The 18,390-nt window shown below is 39.8% G+C and overlaps 1 protein-coding gene across 1 annotated transcript in view; it reads right to left on the reverse strand.

The window, feature by feature from the left end:
* TMTC2 (transmembrane O-mannosyltransferase targeting cadherins 2) overlaps window positions 1-17,810 on the reverse strand; it is a 387,351-nt gene extending 369,541 nt beyond the window's left edge. The window contains exon 1 of the mRNA XM_004417918.3: window positions 17,618-17,810. Coding sequence (XP_004417975.2) covers window positions 17,618-17,700 — 83 coding nt within the window. The 5' untranslated portion in view covers window positions 17,701-17,810. The remainder of the gene's footprint in view (window positions 1-17,617) is intronic.
* Between the last annotated feature and the right edge of the window lie 580 nt (window positions 17,811-18,390).

Raw genomic sequence — 18,390 nt, forward strand, 5'->3', positions numbered from 1 at the left:
CTTTTCCTTGCCAATAAAAAAAAAACTTCTATCACGGCAGTGCATTATTGAATACATTTTACCAAGGGTGCCCCCTGGGGAGCCCAAAGAACAAAAATGCATCAAGATGAGGCTGTCAACAACCAAGCAGTGGTGCAGAGTCACTTTGCAGGTGTCAAAACCTCAATCACAAAAAATCAGGACCAGTGGGCAGACCACATGAGAAAATGGATAGCAGAAGAATACCAAACAGCTGCTTAGCGCTGAGCTAAAGCAATGCAGATACCCACTGGGAGGTCACGCAAAACCCTTGGAGAGCACGTGGAAGCAGAGCCTGAAACAATGTAACAAAGCAGCAGACAGCTGGGCAACAACTGGTTGGAAACACAGGCTTGCGGCTACGGAGGCAGGAGGGGGCCAGGTTCACAAACAGCTACAGAAGCATCCTAGGGGCCACCACTCTGAGACGGAGCAGCAGGCGCTTCCTGCAGGCCAAACGGGACTGCCAGGGCCACATGGCAGGGGCTGACGCACCAGCACACAAAGACTTACTGTTGCAGGAAAACCATGATCACCAACACTGTCGGGATTGAGGGACAAGTGAGGACAAAACCTGTAACGACTGTAGTGGTGCAGATCCGTGCCATCTAGGCACTTACTGCTATCCTAGACTCGCAGACAGCACGTTTGCCAGAATCTACAAAAGTCACCGGATAGCACTCACTGTAGTATAGTCTGAGGGAAAGGGGTGTCAGCGAAATTTTACATTTCTAAGTCTGACGTTGAGCTTTAATTCCCAACAATTATATCTTAGACCCGCATTTCCTGACTAATGTTAGGGAACCCCTGAGAGTGCCCAGATGTGCTCTCGGGGATCAGTAAGACCGCTAGAAGAGTTTAAAAGGATGTGTTTCCATTTAGATATGGGGTGGCAAACTTTTTCGTTTAAAGGCCAGATAGCAAATATTTTACACTTTGCAAGCCCCAAGGTCCCAGCCACCAACTACTCAACTCTGCCATTGTAGAGAGAAAGCAGCCATAGACCGTACACACCCAAATGGGTATGGCTGTTCAACAAAGAGGATACATGGAGGATCTGGCTCCCAGGCCATAGTGCCCACTCCCAATTTAGATGATAATCTGAAATACACACACACCCCCCCCATATGAATGCTCTACCTCATATGGGTGACCACCTAACAACTGAGTAAGGTCACATGACTTCTGAGACTGCATTTATGATAGAGTTGGCACCAAAGAGTACTACTCAAATTGTAAAGGCTATTATGAATAGACTGGAAGTGGGTATTACGGGTTCCATGGACATGTGTGGTCTCTCCCTCTTCCCAGAATACCTTGCCCTTCCTTCTAACACAGCCCCTCTTTCCTGTAGTGAACCTACTGCACATGCCCTGGGACAGGCAAACCTGCCTCCTCTCCACTCATATCCAGGCAAGAGGTACAGGCACATGGCCTAGGCCTGGCCAAAGCATCCCACCATTCCAGTGGCCAGCCCTGTGTTTCATGGATGAGCTTGTAACCAAAGTCAGGACAATTCAGGTCCTCCCTGGACCATTTCTGGGAGAGATAGGGAAGAAATCTTAGGTTGCCACTGGCCACAATGACCATGATGGCCAGACCAAGAAATATGGAGAGAAATGAAGTCCTCATGACCTCGTCAGAGCTCTTGAGTTCAGAGAGCAAAAGGCTCTGCTTCCCCTGAATTGGGCTTCCATTGCTTACAACCAAGAGTCCTTATTATAAAAATAAATAATATGCTAACAGAAATTAAGGCCCAATGACAGTGTTTTAGCAACAGTTCAAAGCAGCAATACAGGCATACCAAACTCCAAAGCACCCACACCATGTACACGTTGGGAGCAGAGATGTTCTGACATCTCTCCTCTCCTCTTAATCACCAAGGAAAGTAGGCACATCCTTCCACCTTCCTTCACCCAAACTGATCTACCTGTGTGTCTCCTTTTTTACCCACTTGCACAAGACAGAACTCTGAGGATGGTCTCTCTCCTTCAACCCTCCACAATCAGCTAGTTATCAAGTAAGATCAACTTTCCTTCACTAATAGACCCAAATTTCTTTTTCATCACTGTTCCTACCCTATTTTAATCCTCATCACCACTGGGAATAGATATCCTCCAATATAATCCTATATAACCATATAATCCTATCTAGGCAATATAATCCTATAATGGACAACTTTCTGGTCTCTTTGCTTTGGCTTTCATGCTACTTCAGACAATTCTCCAAATGTTATCATGAAACACAAGGCCCTCACTGATATGGCTCCTGCTACCTTGTCAATTCATCTTTCTTCTCCCCCTCTCCCCACCCTCTCCTCTAGCTTTGTGCCCTGCTCTCTGGACATCATGCCTTTCTCTTTCTGCACATTTCTTCCAAATATTCCACCCTCTCTCTCATCTTAAGCTAATTCTTGTTCTTCAGGAGTCAGTTCTCCCCACTGTCTCCCTCACCCCTCCCTCCCAAGCTGGGTCAAGTGCCCCTCTTATGTACTCACTTACAAGTATGTCTCTATTTTAAGAGAAACTGTCTGTTTACTTAGTCTCCCCACGAGACTCTAGGCTCCTTGAGCTTATGGACTATATCTTCTTCTGGGTCGGTGCCCGCAATATTTAACATGATTCCTGACACAACTAAGCATTTATAAATGCTTAATAAAGGAATACAGGGATGACACAAGCTGAAAGCATCCCACGCTGATGCTTTCTTGGGAAACAACACATTTCTAGATAAGAATGACGTAACATTCTTAAATCAAAGGCAAATGCCTATTTGAGCTGATTTTCTGAATTTAAAATAAACCACATTCAAATCTTTCTCCCAAACTTTGAATAGAATTATCATATTTTTACACTATAGTTTGCAGAAATCAGACTACTTAAATGGTAAACATACCCTTACATTTCCCTTCTTTCCATCATCTCTAGTATCAACAACTATTTCTAGCCTCTGAGGTGAGTGCTTAGAACACACAACAAAACAATTTACAATGTCATTACTAAATATCGTTAAATCTTTCGGTTGATATGTGTATGAGGACAATTATCTCCTTATCGTTTCCGTTGCTTTCTTAATTTCCATTCATCTCCTTCTTTTTCTAATAACAATGTTGATATAGAATAGAAGTTTAGTTTGTGAAGAGTGCCAATGAATTAGCAGTAATTGATGTGATTTTCTGGAAAAAAAATCCTTATTAAAGTACAAATAATTTTCTTTCTGTTAATGAAAACCTATAATATTATACAAAAGAAATATTCATTAGTTTCCATTTACTTAAGATTTTGAGAGAGAACACCATCCCAGTTTTCATAAAATTATAGCTGCAGTGTTACTTTGGCCTATTTCTACCCATTTCAGTCTATTCTGGTAAACTCTTTCTGAACACACAAATAGTCTGCAGACATATACGCAAGATTTTCTTCAAGTGGAGTATGTAATGTGCATGTAAAGCATTTACTCTGTTTTCATACAGACTTCCACAGATGCTTTAAAAAAACATAATCTGAGCTAAATTCTAGTTTAAGTTTTTATTCAGGTTTTGAGAAAAAGTATAAAGTAAATAATGTTCTTGTCAAATCTTATAATTCACAGGAAATCTTTGAACTTCATTTTCAACCAGTTTTCGTAAATAATGATGACACAAAAAGAAATAAAAACAAAAATTTAAACTTAAGATTATGCTTAGTATTTAAAACAATTTTAACTTTTAAATATTATCCATGGTCTACCTTAAATCTACAAGGTTTGTGGTATATGAATAAACTGTCCAATTTAACATTAAATTTACCAATTCTTTTGGGATTCAGTTTGGGAAAAAAAAACCCACCCCCCTCCCCAAAAGAATAAATTCTCAGAATTCAAATTTCAAGTACACAAAGATGAGCAAGATGAGCATATGGGTATTTATTATGATGATAGCCTTTTTTTTTTTTAATACAAACAAGCTGCTATTTTATAACACACACCAAAAATTCAGCATGCAATCAAAATATATCACAGAATTTTAAAAAACATCAAAGAGCTACTTCCAAAAACACAGTTGAATTAGGAGGATTTCCATTCTAACAACTTGTCTTGATTTCACCACCAGAAGCTGACAACCATTTGCTGCTCTAGTTCCAACTCACAAAGATACCAATCAAAACTACCCATCTTCCATTGCAATGCCTCTGTTTTTCCCCCACAATGAAAGTTCATTCAGCCTGCTCCATAAGGATCCCTCTTCTATACCATGAAGGGAAGGTACTGTATCATAGGCAAGAAAGAAGCAAAATCCTCTTCAAGTCAACTTCTCTCAATCCCACCAAAGTTCATTTATAGGGATGTCATACTTAACCTTCTCCCTCACAATAGACAACCATGCCTTCCCATCCAACTCCTCACCCTGGAGAAGTCCGACTGCTAATCTTTTGTTTAGTCCTAAAATTCAACTGCTGAGGCATGCTTAACAAGGTCTTGAATTATTGGTTTCTTGTACCAATTTAAACTAATTCCAGAGAGTTGAGAGCCATCTTGCAAAAATCATTTGCTATTTTCCTTTAATAAATTAAAACAGTATGACTGATTTCTTTTTAACCCATCAGTAACAGAATCTGGTTTATTAGAATACTGGGTGCATTTTCACCTGAATATTCTAAAAATGTTCCAAGGAACAGATGTGCACTAGAGAAAACCAGGCTGCTATCCAACAAGAACCAAGAGTGTTCTCCTTTTTAGGAGCTTGCCACTTGCTGTTAGAATTTAGTTATCAATAGGAACAGAGTAAACATTCCAACTGAGAATAAGGGAACACATAAGAAATAAAATGATGATTATGGCTGAGGTAAAAACATCTTTGGTTGATATGGTTTGTTGTATTAATGTGCCTCATTTTCCACTGTCCATGAGGCAACATGGCCAATGTTTTACTTAAAACATTATTAATTGCCCCCAAATGGCCACTTTCAAATATATTTCTTGGGCAAACAAACCCAAACTCATAACACCAGGATTGTGACCTGCTTTAAGCTGGAAGGGACCCTGGGGAATCATTAGAGCCATACCCTGACTTTGAAGAGAAAGCCCTGTTATCAATATGGTAAACCTTCAACATACTTAGCTTACCTGTACTTTGGGGGGGAAAGTTTTTCTTTTTCTGGGGGGGTGGGGGGGAAGGAAAGCCAGAAATGTTAGTATTATAAGGTTATACATTCTCTTTATAGAGAGAATCCCTAGAAAAATGTTAGATAAACATGAGAAAGATCGGTTTTAATTAGGAAAGAAATCAATATTCTTAAACGCAGAACCATCCATAAATAAATTAATGCAAGTTGTAGGTCCTGGAGAAAGCAAGGCAGCGAGAGAGAGAATTACAAGCTTCGCAGAAAAGATTTCAAAGAACAAACAGAGCTTTTATATCCAGTTTTGCTCACTGTAAAACAAAAAGTAAATGAAAGTATTCCTGGGATTTGGGCTACCTCTTAATTCAACATAATCTTTCACAGTATAACTGAAAACAACCCCACATTTTCATTGTTCAAGATTTTTCATTGTCTAAGATACACATCATAGAGTGGAACAACTCATAAGATGCTAAGAAATCATAATTTTGCATATGTTCCTATGCACAGTATCTAATTTAAAGAAGAAAGTCAGTTATGGTGAAGGAGAAGGAAGACATCCTAGTCCTGTTTTTCATATGGACTTTTAATTGCGTATACACTGCAAACATTTTATTGGCAAAATTTGCGTGTGTGTGGATATGTGCGTGCATAATGGTTAAGCTTCAACGTTATTTCCCCAAACTTAAAACTCAAAATAAAAATTAAATTCCAAAATTAGTAGTTATTTAATATAGTTCACTGAACCCTTTCAGTTACTCTAAATCTATCTGAAATACTAAGCTAAATATTACTAGAAATAAGTTTAAATTTTTGAATACTGACTTTTAAGAAAAATCCTTAAATACTCTGTAATACTTTCCGATGTCATTATATAGTGAAGAAAGTATTATAAACTATCAGCAATAAAGTTAATGAATAATTTTGTGATTAAGAGAAATATTTAACAAGTATCCTAGACACCAGACACTGTACCATGCACTTTATATAACTTATCTCATTAAATTCTCCCAACAGCTCTAAAAAGTATGCGTTACTATCCTCATTCTTTTATTTATTTATTTTTCGCTGAGGAAAATTCACCCTGAGCTAACAGCTGTTCCCAATCTTGCTTGAGGAAGATTTGCCCTGAGCTAAAACTGTGCCAATCTTCCTCTATGCTGTATGTGGATCGCCACCACTGCATGGCCGCCGATGAGTGGTGTAGGTCCGTGCCCAGGAACCGAACCCAGGCCGCCAAAATGGAGCGCTCCAAACTTAACCTCTAGGTCACTGGGCCAGACATGTCCTCATTCTATAGAACAGGGAACAGAGGGTAAAAGAGTTTTAGTAACACAATCAAAATTATACAATTAGCGAGTAACTGTTCTGGGGTTAGATCCCTAGATTATCTGATATCCAAGTTCTTGTGGTCTTTTTACTTTTTGCCACCCTGTTGCTGGAAAAGGTCTAAAAGAAAGAAACATTTTCTAATGAGTTACAAACGTGTATCACCAGGTTTAGATATTAGATGTTCCCATCCAGTACATGTGCTAAACATACTTACTGCAAAGTCTCAGTACGCCACTGATTAACACAACACATCAATGCAGGAAAACTTCAGCTTATCTGACATAGTACAGCTTTCCTAATCACTGAGCCGCCAGAACTGCTCTGGGTCTGAACATATTCCAAAAAGAAAAAGGGTTGTCACTGCAAAGGGAGACCATGAGTATCTAGTAACAATACGCCCTGCCAAGCAGAACCGAAGTACCAAAGATTATTTACACCCGATGCACTGTAATTGGTCCTTTCACTCTGCAGAAGGAAAGAAGTGCTCAGATTGGCCAGAATGTCTATTCAAAATAAGCTTTCATGCACAGAGACCAGAAACACAGGAAAAGCAAGAACAAAAAAGAAACAGAGGAGAGCAAAAACTGCTTCTGTGGTGAGACAAGGGACTGCCAACCAAAAGGGTGGACAGAGATTAGAAGCAGAGATGGGGCGTGGGGGTGGCAATAGAAGCTGGGGCAGCAAGAGCTCACCCACGGACTCCAGGCGAAAAAGTCAGCAACAAGGTGAAGTAGAGCACAGCTCTGTCCTCACGGGAGAAGAGAGTGAGATGCTAATGAAGGGTGCTAATTGCGTCATTCATCCTCTGGTCCAACACCTCTGCTTCTAAGGGTATAACCACGGAGCTTGTTAAAACACACAGAGAACATTCATCGCACTATTTCATTTGATCCTCACTCTGTGGTCAGCAGTTGTTATTCTTATTTTCACTTCTTGACCGATTATAAGATTGAATTTTAGAGAGCTGAGTAACTCAAGTACTTAGCTAATAAAGTGGTAATTCCAAGACCAAAACTCTAGTCTTTTACCTTGGCCCAGTGTTCCTTCACGACACTGCCTCTAGTATACAGTACAGTATTTTAAAAAGAAAGGAATAATTATAACTCATTTTAGAAAGACTTCTTTAAAAAGATTTCTATTAGGTAGGGACTTAAAACTTCAGATACACAGGGCATTCACCCATTCAGAAATTGCCCCAAGTGCCCAAAAGCTATGGGCTCAACCATTTGTAATCCTGTTTGGATACCTTCATTTGAGAGCATCCCCCAGTGCTTAATATCATTAGTAAATCTTTATCTTTTCTCCTCTCAGCTGCCTAAATACCTATATTTTGCTGCCTGCTTCCATAAGTCTATAAAGTCTTTGTGCAATGTAAGCGAAGTTTCCTTACAAGGGATTGTTCAATGAAAGTGTAAACTAATAAAAGCAGTGACTACAGAGGTTCAGCTGAGGCATCAGCATCTATTCAAGTCATAAGGCTACGGCAACTGCGTATCAGTTGATTTGTCAAAATCGGGATCCAACGTCTGTCTCCACAGTAATGTTACAAAGAAGATGATCCTGTAATACAAGATGGTGACAGATATGACAATAGAGATCATCTCCTTGAATTTCAACAGGCTTTCTACCTTTTCAAAATCTACACAACACCTCAAACCCATATGATCAATTTAGAGAAGATGTCATGATTGAACAAAGACAAAAACAAAATGTAGAGAGATTAAATAAAATGGCTAAACTCATATGCAGAAGACAGGCACCTTATCCTCAATCTTTTTGAATCCAGGAATGTAGGCAGGCTTTTCCTATGCCTGTAAAACATGCTGAGCCGATGTGTACATTACAGGGACCAGCAGCATCTGCTGCACTGGGAATGACAGAAATGTAGGCTCAGGCCCACTCCACACAGAATCTGCATGTTAACAACCTGATTTGCAGGCAAATTGAAGTCTGGGAAGCATTGATCTGGAAATATACACATATACATAGATGGAAAGAGATCCAACAAAATGTCCAGCTCAAAAACGTCCCTTTAGGAGAGGCATAGAGAGCTCCACCTGGTTCAAAGAAACTGGGGATTTAAACTGCATTTTAAAAGATTTCTTAAAAAGCAATTGTCCATAGCAAAGGATGAAGGCAGGGGGCAAGTTATGAGAGGCCCAGGTCTAAAGCCCCCTTGCCTGCCACAGGCATCCTCACTATCCATCCTCAGTATCATTCAGGCATGAATTTAAAAGTAGCTACTAGCTACTAAATACTCTCTCATAGAAATGTTTACATTATTTACGATGATAACAAATGAGAGGTTTTAAAACAGTGAAATTTCATTTTTTGTTCAATATGGAACAAAAGCAAAATCACCACTGTTTTTAAAAGAAAAAATGCAAAGACTCTGAAAATATAGAGGTGGAAGAAGCAAACCTAAAGAGATCATTTTTAATGGGATATTTGTGTGTGTGTGTGTGTGAGGAAGACTGGCCCTGAGCTAATATCTGTGCCCATCTTCCTCTATTTTTTATGTGGAAGGGCGCCACAGCATGGCTTGATGAGTGCTGCATCGGTCTGCACCCAGGATTTGAACCTGCAAACCCCAGGCCACCGAAGTGGAATGTGCGAACTTAACCACTACGCCACCAGGCTGGCCCCTAATGGGATATTTTAAATAGAAGACTAGATATATGTGGCAAACTACAGTTGGTAATTTCAGGCTACACACAGGTCTCTTTAATAGATTTTTATTCAAATCTCAAATTCATTCTCTTTGGTTAAATCAGTACATATCCTTATAAGAGTAGGTTAAAGTGTAAAATCGTATTTCTTTAATATAAATTCACTGACACAATTCAGCACTATTTTTTTTCAATAGACTAACAAGAATAACCTTCCAATTTTAAATGAAGTTTACCAAATGAATTCAGGTATACCAGTTTTTCACATCAGCTATAAATAATTGCATCCCTCTAAAGGGCCTATTTCTGCAAATAAAAATGTCTTTTTGTCTGATTAAACTTCTTCATCATCTGAGAACTTTTCTTCTGCAAATTTGTAGTTGCAAAATTTGTCATTAGAAACTTGCTTTGTCAAAATTAGCTCTTTTCAATGGCTTTGGGAGAGCAGTCCTGTAGTTAATTATTTGGAAGAGGAGGGGAACATCCTATTCTAAAAGTACACTTGACAAAATATTTGGATCCTAAGTACTTAGAACCTAAGATATCTTTCACAATCCAAGGCAGCAGGCTCAGTGTTACAATATCTTTAAAAACCTGAAGATATGAAGGCAGAAGTAGCCAAAAGACAGTTGATAAAACAATGAGAAAGGTCCCCAGAGGAACATCACAGCTGCCAGTCCCACCTCAAGAAACCCTTCTCCGAAATGGCTCTGTAATGACAAGCATCCTCTCCAAACTGAAGAAAGTCATCAAGCCTAGGAACATAATCTCTATAGCCACCATCTAAGGTAACCCCTGATGAGGACACAATTTGCAGGGATGTCACTTCAAACATGCACTGACACTGTAAAGAGTTAAACTATTGACTCTCATTTTTAATCCAAGAGATACCGCTAACAGAAAAGAAAGCAGAGTAGACACGCTTTCATTGTGGAACAAATTAGAAATTAACAAAAACAATACGTTCACTTTTCCCAAAGTGTTTTCACTTATCTGCCTCTCTCAGAGACTAGTTTTATAATCTTAAGTTTATAAGAGAAGTTCAATAACTATATGCTTTATAACAATGTCCTAAACATAACCCAACTAAGAGATGAAAGCAAAAACAAAAAACAAGGCTATGGTCTGCATCCTTTCAGTCTCTTTATAGAATACTTACAAGCAATTGAAAAAAGAAAACAAAATTTCATAAGACACAGCTGTAAAAATTTTACTACCTTATTCATCTTTTTTTAAAAAAAAAAAACTTATTTGTAGAAAGCAAACTTGTGAACTGCATTTAAAATTAATACCCAAAGAATTCCAAGCATGTAGGGTTATATGGATTGCCATTCTTCCCACTGGATTTTTAAACAACGTTGAAACATGGCTGTTTGAAATACTTGAGTGCCATCATTTAACACTGTTCAAAATGTCAAGGGCCGTATTGCACCCCAGTGGCCACTCTTCAGCAAATAACACATCCTTTGAAGTTAAAACACTCCTAAATGATGCCAAGAGAGAATTTCTAGGCAAGTACAAAATTTTCTACTTTTAAAGAAATAAATAATCTCTGGAATCACAATTAGGAAAAAGACACTTTCATTACTGAGATTTGTGAACGTGTCAGTTTCAGGTCAGTAAATTCCTTTACCCCATGGCAATATTTACATACATTGTTTCCCAATTAAGCCATAATCATAAGCCTATAGAGAACTTGCTTCTTTTTTTTAACTGGATGCTCCTGAGGAATAATCACACATTTATTTTAATAAATTCCACAGAAATGAAGGGTAATCATCAAAGACAAAGGGATCTGACAGAAACATTTTATTTGGCTACAACACCTAGCACACAGCTGCTATTCTAAGGGCACTGATGTGTCTCATTTGACAAATGATGTAATTCAGTCAGCCTCCTTGACTATAGCTACATGCTGTGGCACACTTCATACTCTGCCTCACTCTGACATCTCAGAATGCCCTGGCCAAGAATTCAAGAAACAAAAGCTTACATCAAATTATCATAAGCAAATAGCATCTCCTCTGCCAGATACTAAGGTACTTTTAAAACAGATACAGTAGCACTGCCCTCAAGCAATGTGGCATGTGTACAGACTTGGAATAAGTAAATGTATATATAATTCCATTTAATTCCACAATAAAATGGAATCTAAAGATGAGTGAGAATTTTCAGTTCTAGTCTCTTTTGCATATTAATTTCTTAGACATGAGCAAATCAAAATCTCTCTCCATCTCATCTTAAAAACAATCATTTCTAGTTGTCTAAATTAACTGCATCTTATGAAATGTCCTTAAATAAAATAAACTACTCTAAAAACATGATAGCAACTTTTAATGCAGAATCTTGAAAACAAATCATTTCAGTGTTCCCGCCTTCTTCACAATTCTCCTGAGTAGACAGGCTTACTCAATTCTTTCCCATTTACCTGTAAAGAAAAAAGGTCACAGTTGAACCCAAAATTGTAATCCCCAAAAGTTTGTAAAGACTGAAACAAACATTTACACCTTTTACTCTAAGAAACCTTGAGTACCAGAGAAACTGACAAATGTGACCGAAAAGCTAAACTGTCAGAGAGAAAAAAAAAAGAGACGACGAGAGATCAATAGAAATTTGATAGCGCTGCATCATGTTAGAGTTAACTGCCTAGAAAATACAGCCAAAAAAATCTCTGAGGCAAAAGTCTTCCATCCTTACGGCCAGTCGAGGCAAATCTCGTTAACTCGAAGAGTTCAGCCGCTACAACCTCCCAGGAAAACAACTGACCTGGACAATTAGGAAGGAGACACCTGGGAGAGGCATTCTGAAGCTTCCATAAGTAAGAATAAAGCGCCAATGAGCACCAGACCAAGAACAAGGCCAGTTCACACCATCTACCATGCATCCTCAGCACCAATGTTCTGGGAGAGAAGCCAACAGAGTCCCAAAAAGTTTTAAAATATGAGTATCAATCAAAATAAACATGAGTAAATGCCAGTGAAATTCTGCTAAAGGATAAGCTATTAGCATTTTTATAAGTCTATCATCAAACTCCCAGATTCAAACACTTTACAGAACCTGCTAAAGTACAGGTGGGAAAGAAGAGACAGGTAAGATACTTGCTGACAAGAGTGAACAGCTGCTGTTTGTATTATGTACCATATATATGAGAAGCCCATGTCTAGTAGTATTCATAGTTAGCGAATAACTGAATGCAGTCATTTACTCCTCAAAAGCACATACGAATCAAATCTTCAAAGACACCATCTAGTATTGTGCATAATTACATCTATAATTATTTAAAATTTTATGCCTTTTTAATCCTATGAAAAACAGAAGGTATGCAATTCCTGGTGACAGGTCTCTCCACTTTTTTCCAACAAGGCTCTAAATGAGGACAGCTATTCATGGAGGAGAGGTCTATACGTTCAACAACCCACTTGCCCTTTCCATCAAGGCTGCCACACTTGTCACTTTTGTTGAAGCCATTAAAGTAAGTACCCAAAGCTGAAATAATACTTAGCTTCCAAGAGAGAATCAAAAAACTTAAAAGATGAATGTTACTAAGTTAAAAGCATGTTGGGTGAGAAAAATCAAGTTATAAGAAAGTAGGTTTGTCAGCCACAGATTTTTCAGAGTGTCTTAAGGGTAAACTCTGTCCTTGCCTAATATTATGAATGTGCGTGTTTTAGAGAAAATGTACCCTTTGCCTATGATAAACAGCTGCACTATCACGGGCATTTTAAACAAGTGCTTTTAGTGTGCTGAACAGCAACAAAGAGATTAGGAAGACAAACTGCTCCTAATTCATGTTGGAATGCAAGAAGTTGTAGCAATTTCAGAATTATAGCAGCGAGGAATTCAGCGTCACCATAGGGGCATATTAGCACTGAAAAACTAAGACAATGTGAATTAATAATGAAATATATATATATATATACATATATATAAAAACAACTAAGAGACAGATGGCTGGTAAGCCATTTTCCCTACAGCATTTGCACATGTCCTTCCAGTGCCTGTATGTGGGTCATCTGCTAGGACAAACTCCATGTGACAGGCTCAACGGCGGTAAGGCAAAGTGGTCCATACTAGCTTCATCTAATTTTAATTTACTGTTAAGAGATGTACTTGTTCAAACAGCAAAATGAGCCTTTTCCACATAGATTTGATGAAACAAGCAAAACTTAGCTAGAAAATAAAATGTCACATAAAATATTTCATAAACTATAAATTGCATTCACTTGCATTTTTTTCACTGTATTATAAATTGGGAAGGAACTCTGAGTAAACTAATACTCTTGTACACATTGGCTTCTTCCATTAAAGACCTGAGACAACCTTTGATACAAAGCAAACTTCTCCCTTATTTACTTTGATTTTATAATAATTCTTTCTAAACATGCTTTTACTAAATACCAGGCACGCCTTCAATGGTTGAACATACTAGAATTTTAAGATAACAATCCGAGATTGGTCCAAGGCAAGTCTTTAGAGATAACTTTTTAGAGGGAAGTTAACAGAGTGATCGATCATTTCACAAGGAATTCTCACCACATCAGGTCAAAAACCCAAACTGGCAATAACATTAAATGATCACATAGAAGGAAGAGTTGAATATCTTTAGGGAAAAAAACACGTTTCTAAAAAAATTTGTTAAATGCCTTAAATCCTCCTTTCCTTCATTTTAAATACTGTTAATCAAAATCTTTGAGTCTAAACAAAAAATCTTAACTAGTGTTTCTATAAAAGCTTAGATTTACATTTACATCCAAATGAACAACTAAACTAGAAATGTGCTCTTCAGAAGTTTGGGGGAGTTTTGATTGAAGAGTAGAAATTTCTGCTGTGGAGTTGTTTCTCCAAGTTGCACACAATTATTGCACAATGGAATAGCTAAGAAACCTAAAAGCAATGTTAATGACCATGACTGGGTTTAACAAATGCAAAATGGGCAATAGGGAAAAAAATTTTCAAAGCAGCCACAAACCCATTTCCCACTTCCAAAAACTCAAACTGTCTTTTTTTACTCACATGAGAATAAAAACATGTATTAGTTGCATTATGTTATTTACTTGTTATAAATCATAACGGACATCCCACCAATTGGATGCTTATGTACAAAATGAAATCAGACTATAAAACAACAGTTACGGTTTACTTTTGTTGCTTTGAAGTAAACTGACTCCTCTTTTAGTGTTATCGCCATGCAAAATTTACAACAGTATTTTTAAAAAGGATGAAGGAAAAATGATGCAATGTTATCCTCAACAAACAGATGAGAGCAGAGAATTTGGGGTCAGCAAGTTTTTTCCACTGACCTAAATATCAAAATTTCTCCAGAAAATGAGAGGGTCCTTCAAGAAGTCACAAGCAACATGACTTAAAATTTGGCTGAGTCTGCATATTTATAATTCCGATTTTACTCTAACCACAACTTAAGATTCAATCCAGTCATTACTAGATTGAAGGAGAGAGGGGAGGGAAGAAGCTGAAACCATATATGCTTTTTCATCAGATATGATGAATTCCACTCTTCGACTGCTTGCTTCAGCACATCATAGCCATATTCTTAAGTTTAGCACAAAAACACTTGTAAAATATTAAATTTTACCATAGGGAAATTGATTTTGCTATAAGAAAGTTTCAGATTACCACTTAATCTCAACCAAGCTACATCAAACACTGAAAGTAATTATATATATAGTTTATAAAGTAAACTCGATCACTATATTTAAAAGAAATGATAACTTTGAGAAGTACCACAGCAATAACGTTTCAGCTGAAGCAATATAAAGCCCTCCTACAGTAAATGCCAGATTCTACAGCTAAAATGCAGTCTTGATTTAGCTAAGCAAGTCAAGCACCAGAGCCATCTCCTCATGGAGAGCTGCTCATCCACTTCCGTCACTGGTCTCTCCTTACAGACTGTATTTCACAACCGTTCCTGGGGAATAGCAGAATCTACAGATGTAGTTTTAAACTTGAGTCTTTGTAGTCTGAAACGGAGTGGTGGAAATAAACACATTATCATCTTCCTACAGTTTCCACTTGACTCCCCAGCTCTCTTCCCCTTCACACACCAGTGATTTAGAGTAGCTAGACAGAAAAGTACATCTGAAAAGCCACAACTCACAGCGCACCTTGGCACAGAATCACCCGAACATGTTATGCAGACACCAATTAAGTGCCATGCTATCAATATGCATATCATAATTTCTAGGATCCATGAAAACCTAGTTTGATACTTTAAAGATTTCATACTCTTAAGAGTATGTGATTGCTTATGCAGTTATGCTACTAAGAAAATCAGAGTAAAATACACTTTTCAAATTGTAGCAAAGGGTAATTCATATTAACAGGCCCACAACATCATATCAGTATACAATGTCTATATATCATATATTGTATATATTCTATCAATTAGATGATATGGCCAAATCATCACCTTAAATTCCTCTATGTAGCTAGGAAGAAATCAGGAATCTTGACACTCCTTTCCACCTATAGCATGTAAAGAACTTATAACAATTGCCAACCATAAAAGCACAACTAATTTATCATCACACTCACCACTCTCCCCAAGTTACAAAGTCCTAACACTTCTGATGAATAAAGAATACAAAATAAGCATTAGACCTACAGCATTAGTCCTATAGTCCATGCAAATTTAGTTTAGTGCCAGCCTTAATCGTTACAGGATAGTTTTTCCTGACGTGTACTTTGTAAAGAACTGACAGCAATAAAGAACAGCATACATGAGGAATACCTGAATTATCACAGTGTTCTACAATAGTTACAGTATTACACTAAGTTACTTTTTTTCCTAAGTTCTACATCTTGGTTTAAATACTTTCTGTTGGAACTGTCCCCAACAGTAACTGCCCAGATTCATCCCGGGGCTCATTCAGTGAAAAGTCACCCATCTTTGCAAGCACAAGCTTTTTTGCCACTACCCTAGAAGCAGCAGATGCACAGTGACACAGAACTGGAGGGAACAGAAGCAGCTCACCCGACTCTTACACACAGATCATTTACTTCTCAAGGCATGTAGCGTAACTGCCAAAATCTGTACAATGCTTAAAAGCTGAGAAAAAGTTGATGTCTAACAGTGGCTTCCTATCAACTAGTCTCCGATAGACACTACATAAAATGTATTAAGAAAGGTTTGTTGGATGTTCCTGCACCTATTATCAGGGGACTTCATAACAGACATGTGGGTGTGAACCAACAGTCTCCGATTTGAGGCATACATCCACCAACATGCTTTTAGCCAGAGAGTGGGCACACCAGAGAACACAGAACACGGCTAATTACCACCAGGAGAAGATTCTGCCTTCACCTCCCCTCACTATCTACCCCTTTGCTTAAGTTCACTCAGTGCCTCGCCCTGACCCTAGGGATCCATTCACTTGCCGTAGCCCAGAGAGGCTGCTGAAAAGCTGTCAAAGTAAATCTGTGCTCACTTTTTGGATGGTTTAATTTCAATAGAGCATGAAACACCCCAGGCCGGTTAATAAGTTTAGGCAGGCGTGCTGTTCTCCCTAATATATTTTAATTATGCATCTGTTTTAATTGTAATCAGATTAAGACACCGCAAAGGCACAAATTGGAATTTTCCCTAATGGCTATTGGAGCTTTTCATCAGTTTCTAAACACTAACAACGTTTAAAAAATAGGTAGAGACAAGAGCACAACTGTGACATTTTCCAGAAATCGATGCAGTTTCTTTGACAACACAGTTCAGGTCTCATTAGCCACCCAAACTAGCCCAAATGCAGAAGACAACTTCAGTCTCTAGGGGCGTCTTCTTCCCCAATTAGCACAAAAGATCGCTAACGTCTAACGTAAAACTACCCAAAAGAAATGAAAGCCAGGCTTTTATAAAGCGCTACTCCATCGATTGGTGAGGGAGGCGGGGGGGGGGGGGGGGGGGCGCGGGAGCGACCATCAGCAGCATTGTCTTGGCTCAAAGTACAGTACAGTACAGTAAGCGTCAAAAGGCAAAGTTGAAACCGAGTACGATCTCTCTTTCTACTATTTTGGCAACTGTCAAACGTGTGTTTTAATGTCGGGAAATAAAAGTGTCCCATCAATAAAAGGAAACATTACAGGGAAGATCTATTAGGGGGCGGGGAGCAGCTTCCTTCCAGCCCAGACGTAAAATCGCTCAATGTGCTTTTGTTGCACCAAGGAATACGTAAGACTTTTTTTTAAAAATTACGTTCATTAAACAGTTTCCCAAATTGCTGCGATTTCCGGTAAGAAACTTAAGCTTCTGCCAACAGCGGAGTAGCAAGGGAGAGAACCTGCTGCAAACTAGGAACCCAAACTCCCTCAGCCCGCCCAGCGCGCTCGCGTCCCCGCTGTTTGCTTTAGGTGTTCATGTTTACGCGTCTCCTAAATCTTCAGGGGCTGGACCAGTTCCTCCAAGACGCACTTCGAGCCTTAAAGCGGGAAGCTTCAGAGCTACCGTGGAGTCCCCTCGCAGCCCGTCACCCCTTCCTCTCACCCCCTTACCTGTCATCATAGCAGAAATCCGCACTCAGGGTGTTGAGATACAAGGCGAGCCCCAGAGCGCTGCTCACCAACTCTGCAATCATCTCTCCACCGCCTTCCCTCCGGCTCGGCTCCCAGCGCGAGGGCAGCAGCGGCAACAAAAAACAGAAGCATCAATCCCCACCTTCCGCCGCCTTCTCCTCCCAGCTTCACTTTTCCCTCGCTTCCCCACCCTCCCGCCTCTCCCTCCCTTCCTCCCTCGGGTCCTTCCAATCCACCGCTCTCCACCTCCTCGCGCCCGTCTCCGCAGCTCCTGTGTCCTCCCCGGGTGCGGGCTCACACCGCGCTCCCCATGCCCGGCGCCCGCGAGCGGCGAGCGGCGTTCGGGCTCCGCGCCCCCCGGCGGATGCACAGGGCTGGTCCTTCGCGCGGCTCCTGGCCCCCACCCTAACCCATGGCAGTTCGGGGCGCCCTAGGTGAGAAGTGGGACTCGGAGGAGGTGGAAGAGTGCGGGATGGAGACAGAGGGACCGGACCGAGCCGGGCTCTGGGACCAGCTGGAGGAAGAGAGAGAAAGAGGGACGGATGGGAGGGACAAGGCGAACCGCCTCCCCTCGCCGCCTCCCGGGCGCACGGCCCCGGTGCCGCTCCGGCTGACTCCGGCCGCCACAGCGGCTGCAGCTCATTCACTCTTTATTAGCTCCCTCCTGGCCCCAGCCCCTTCTCCAGTGAAGCGAGAAGCGGTGGCCAGAGACTCCAGAAGCTCCCGCGTGGGGTTCTCGGCGCTGCCCCCCG

Source organism: Ceratotherium simum, chromosome 25 (assembly GCF_057802395.1).
Source record: "Ceratotherium simum simum isolate JZ-2026a chromosome 25, ASM5780239v1, whole genome shotgun sequence".
Classification (NCBI taxonomy): domain Eukaryota; kingdom Metazoa; phylum Chordata; class Mammalia; order Perissodactyla; family Rhinocerotidae; genus Ceratotherium; species Ceratotherium simum.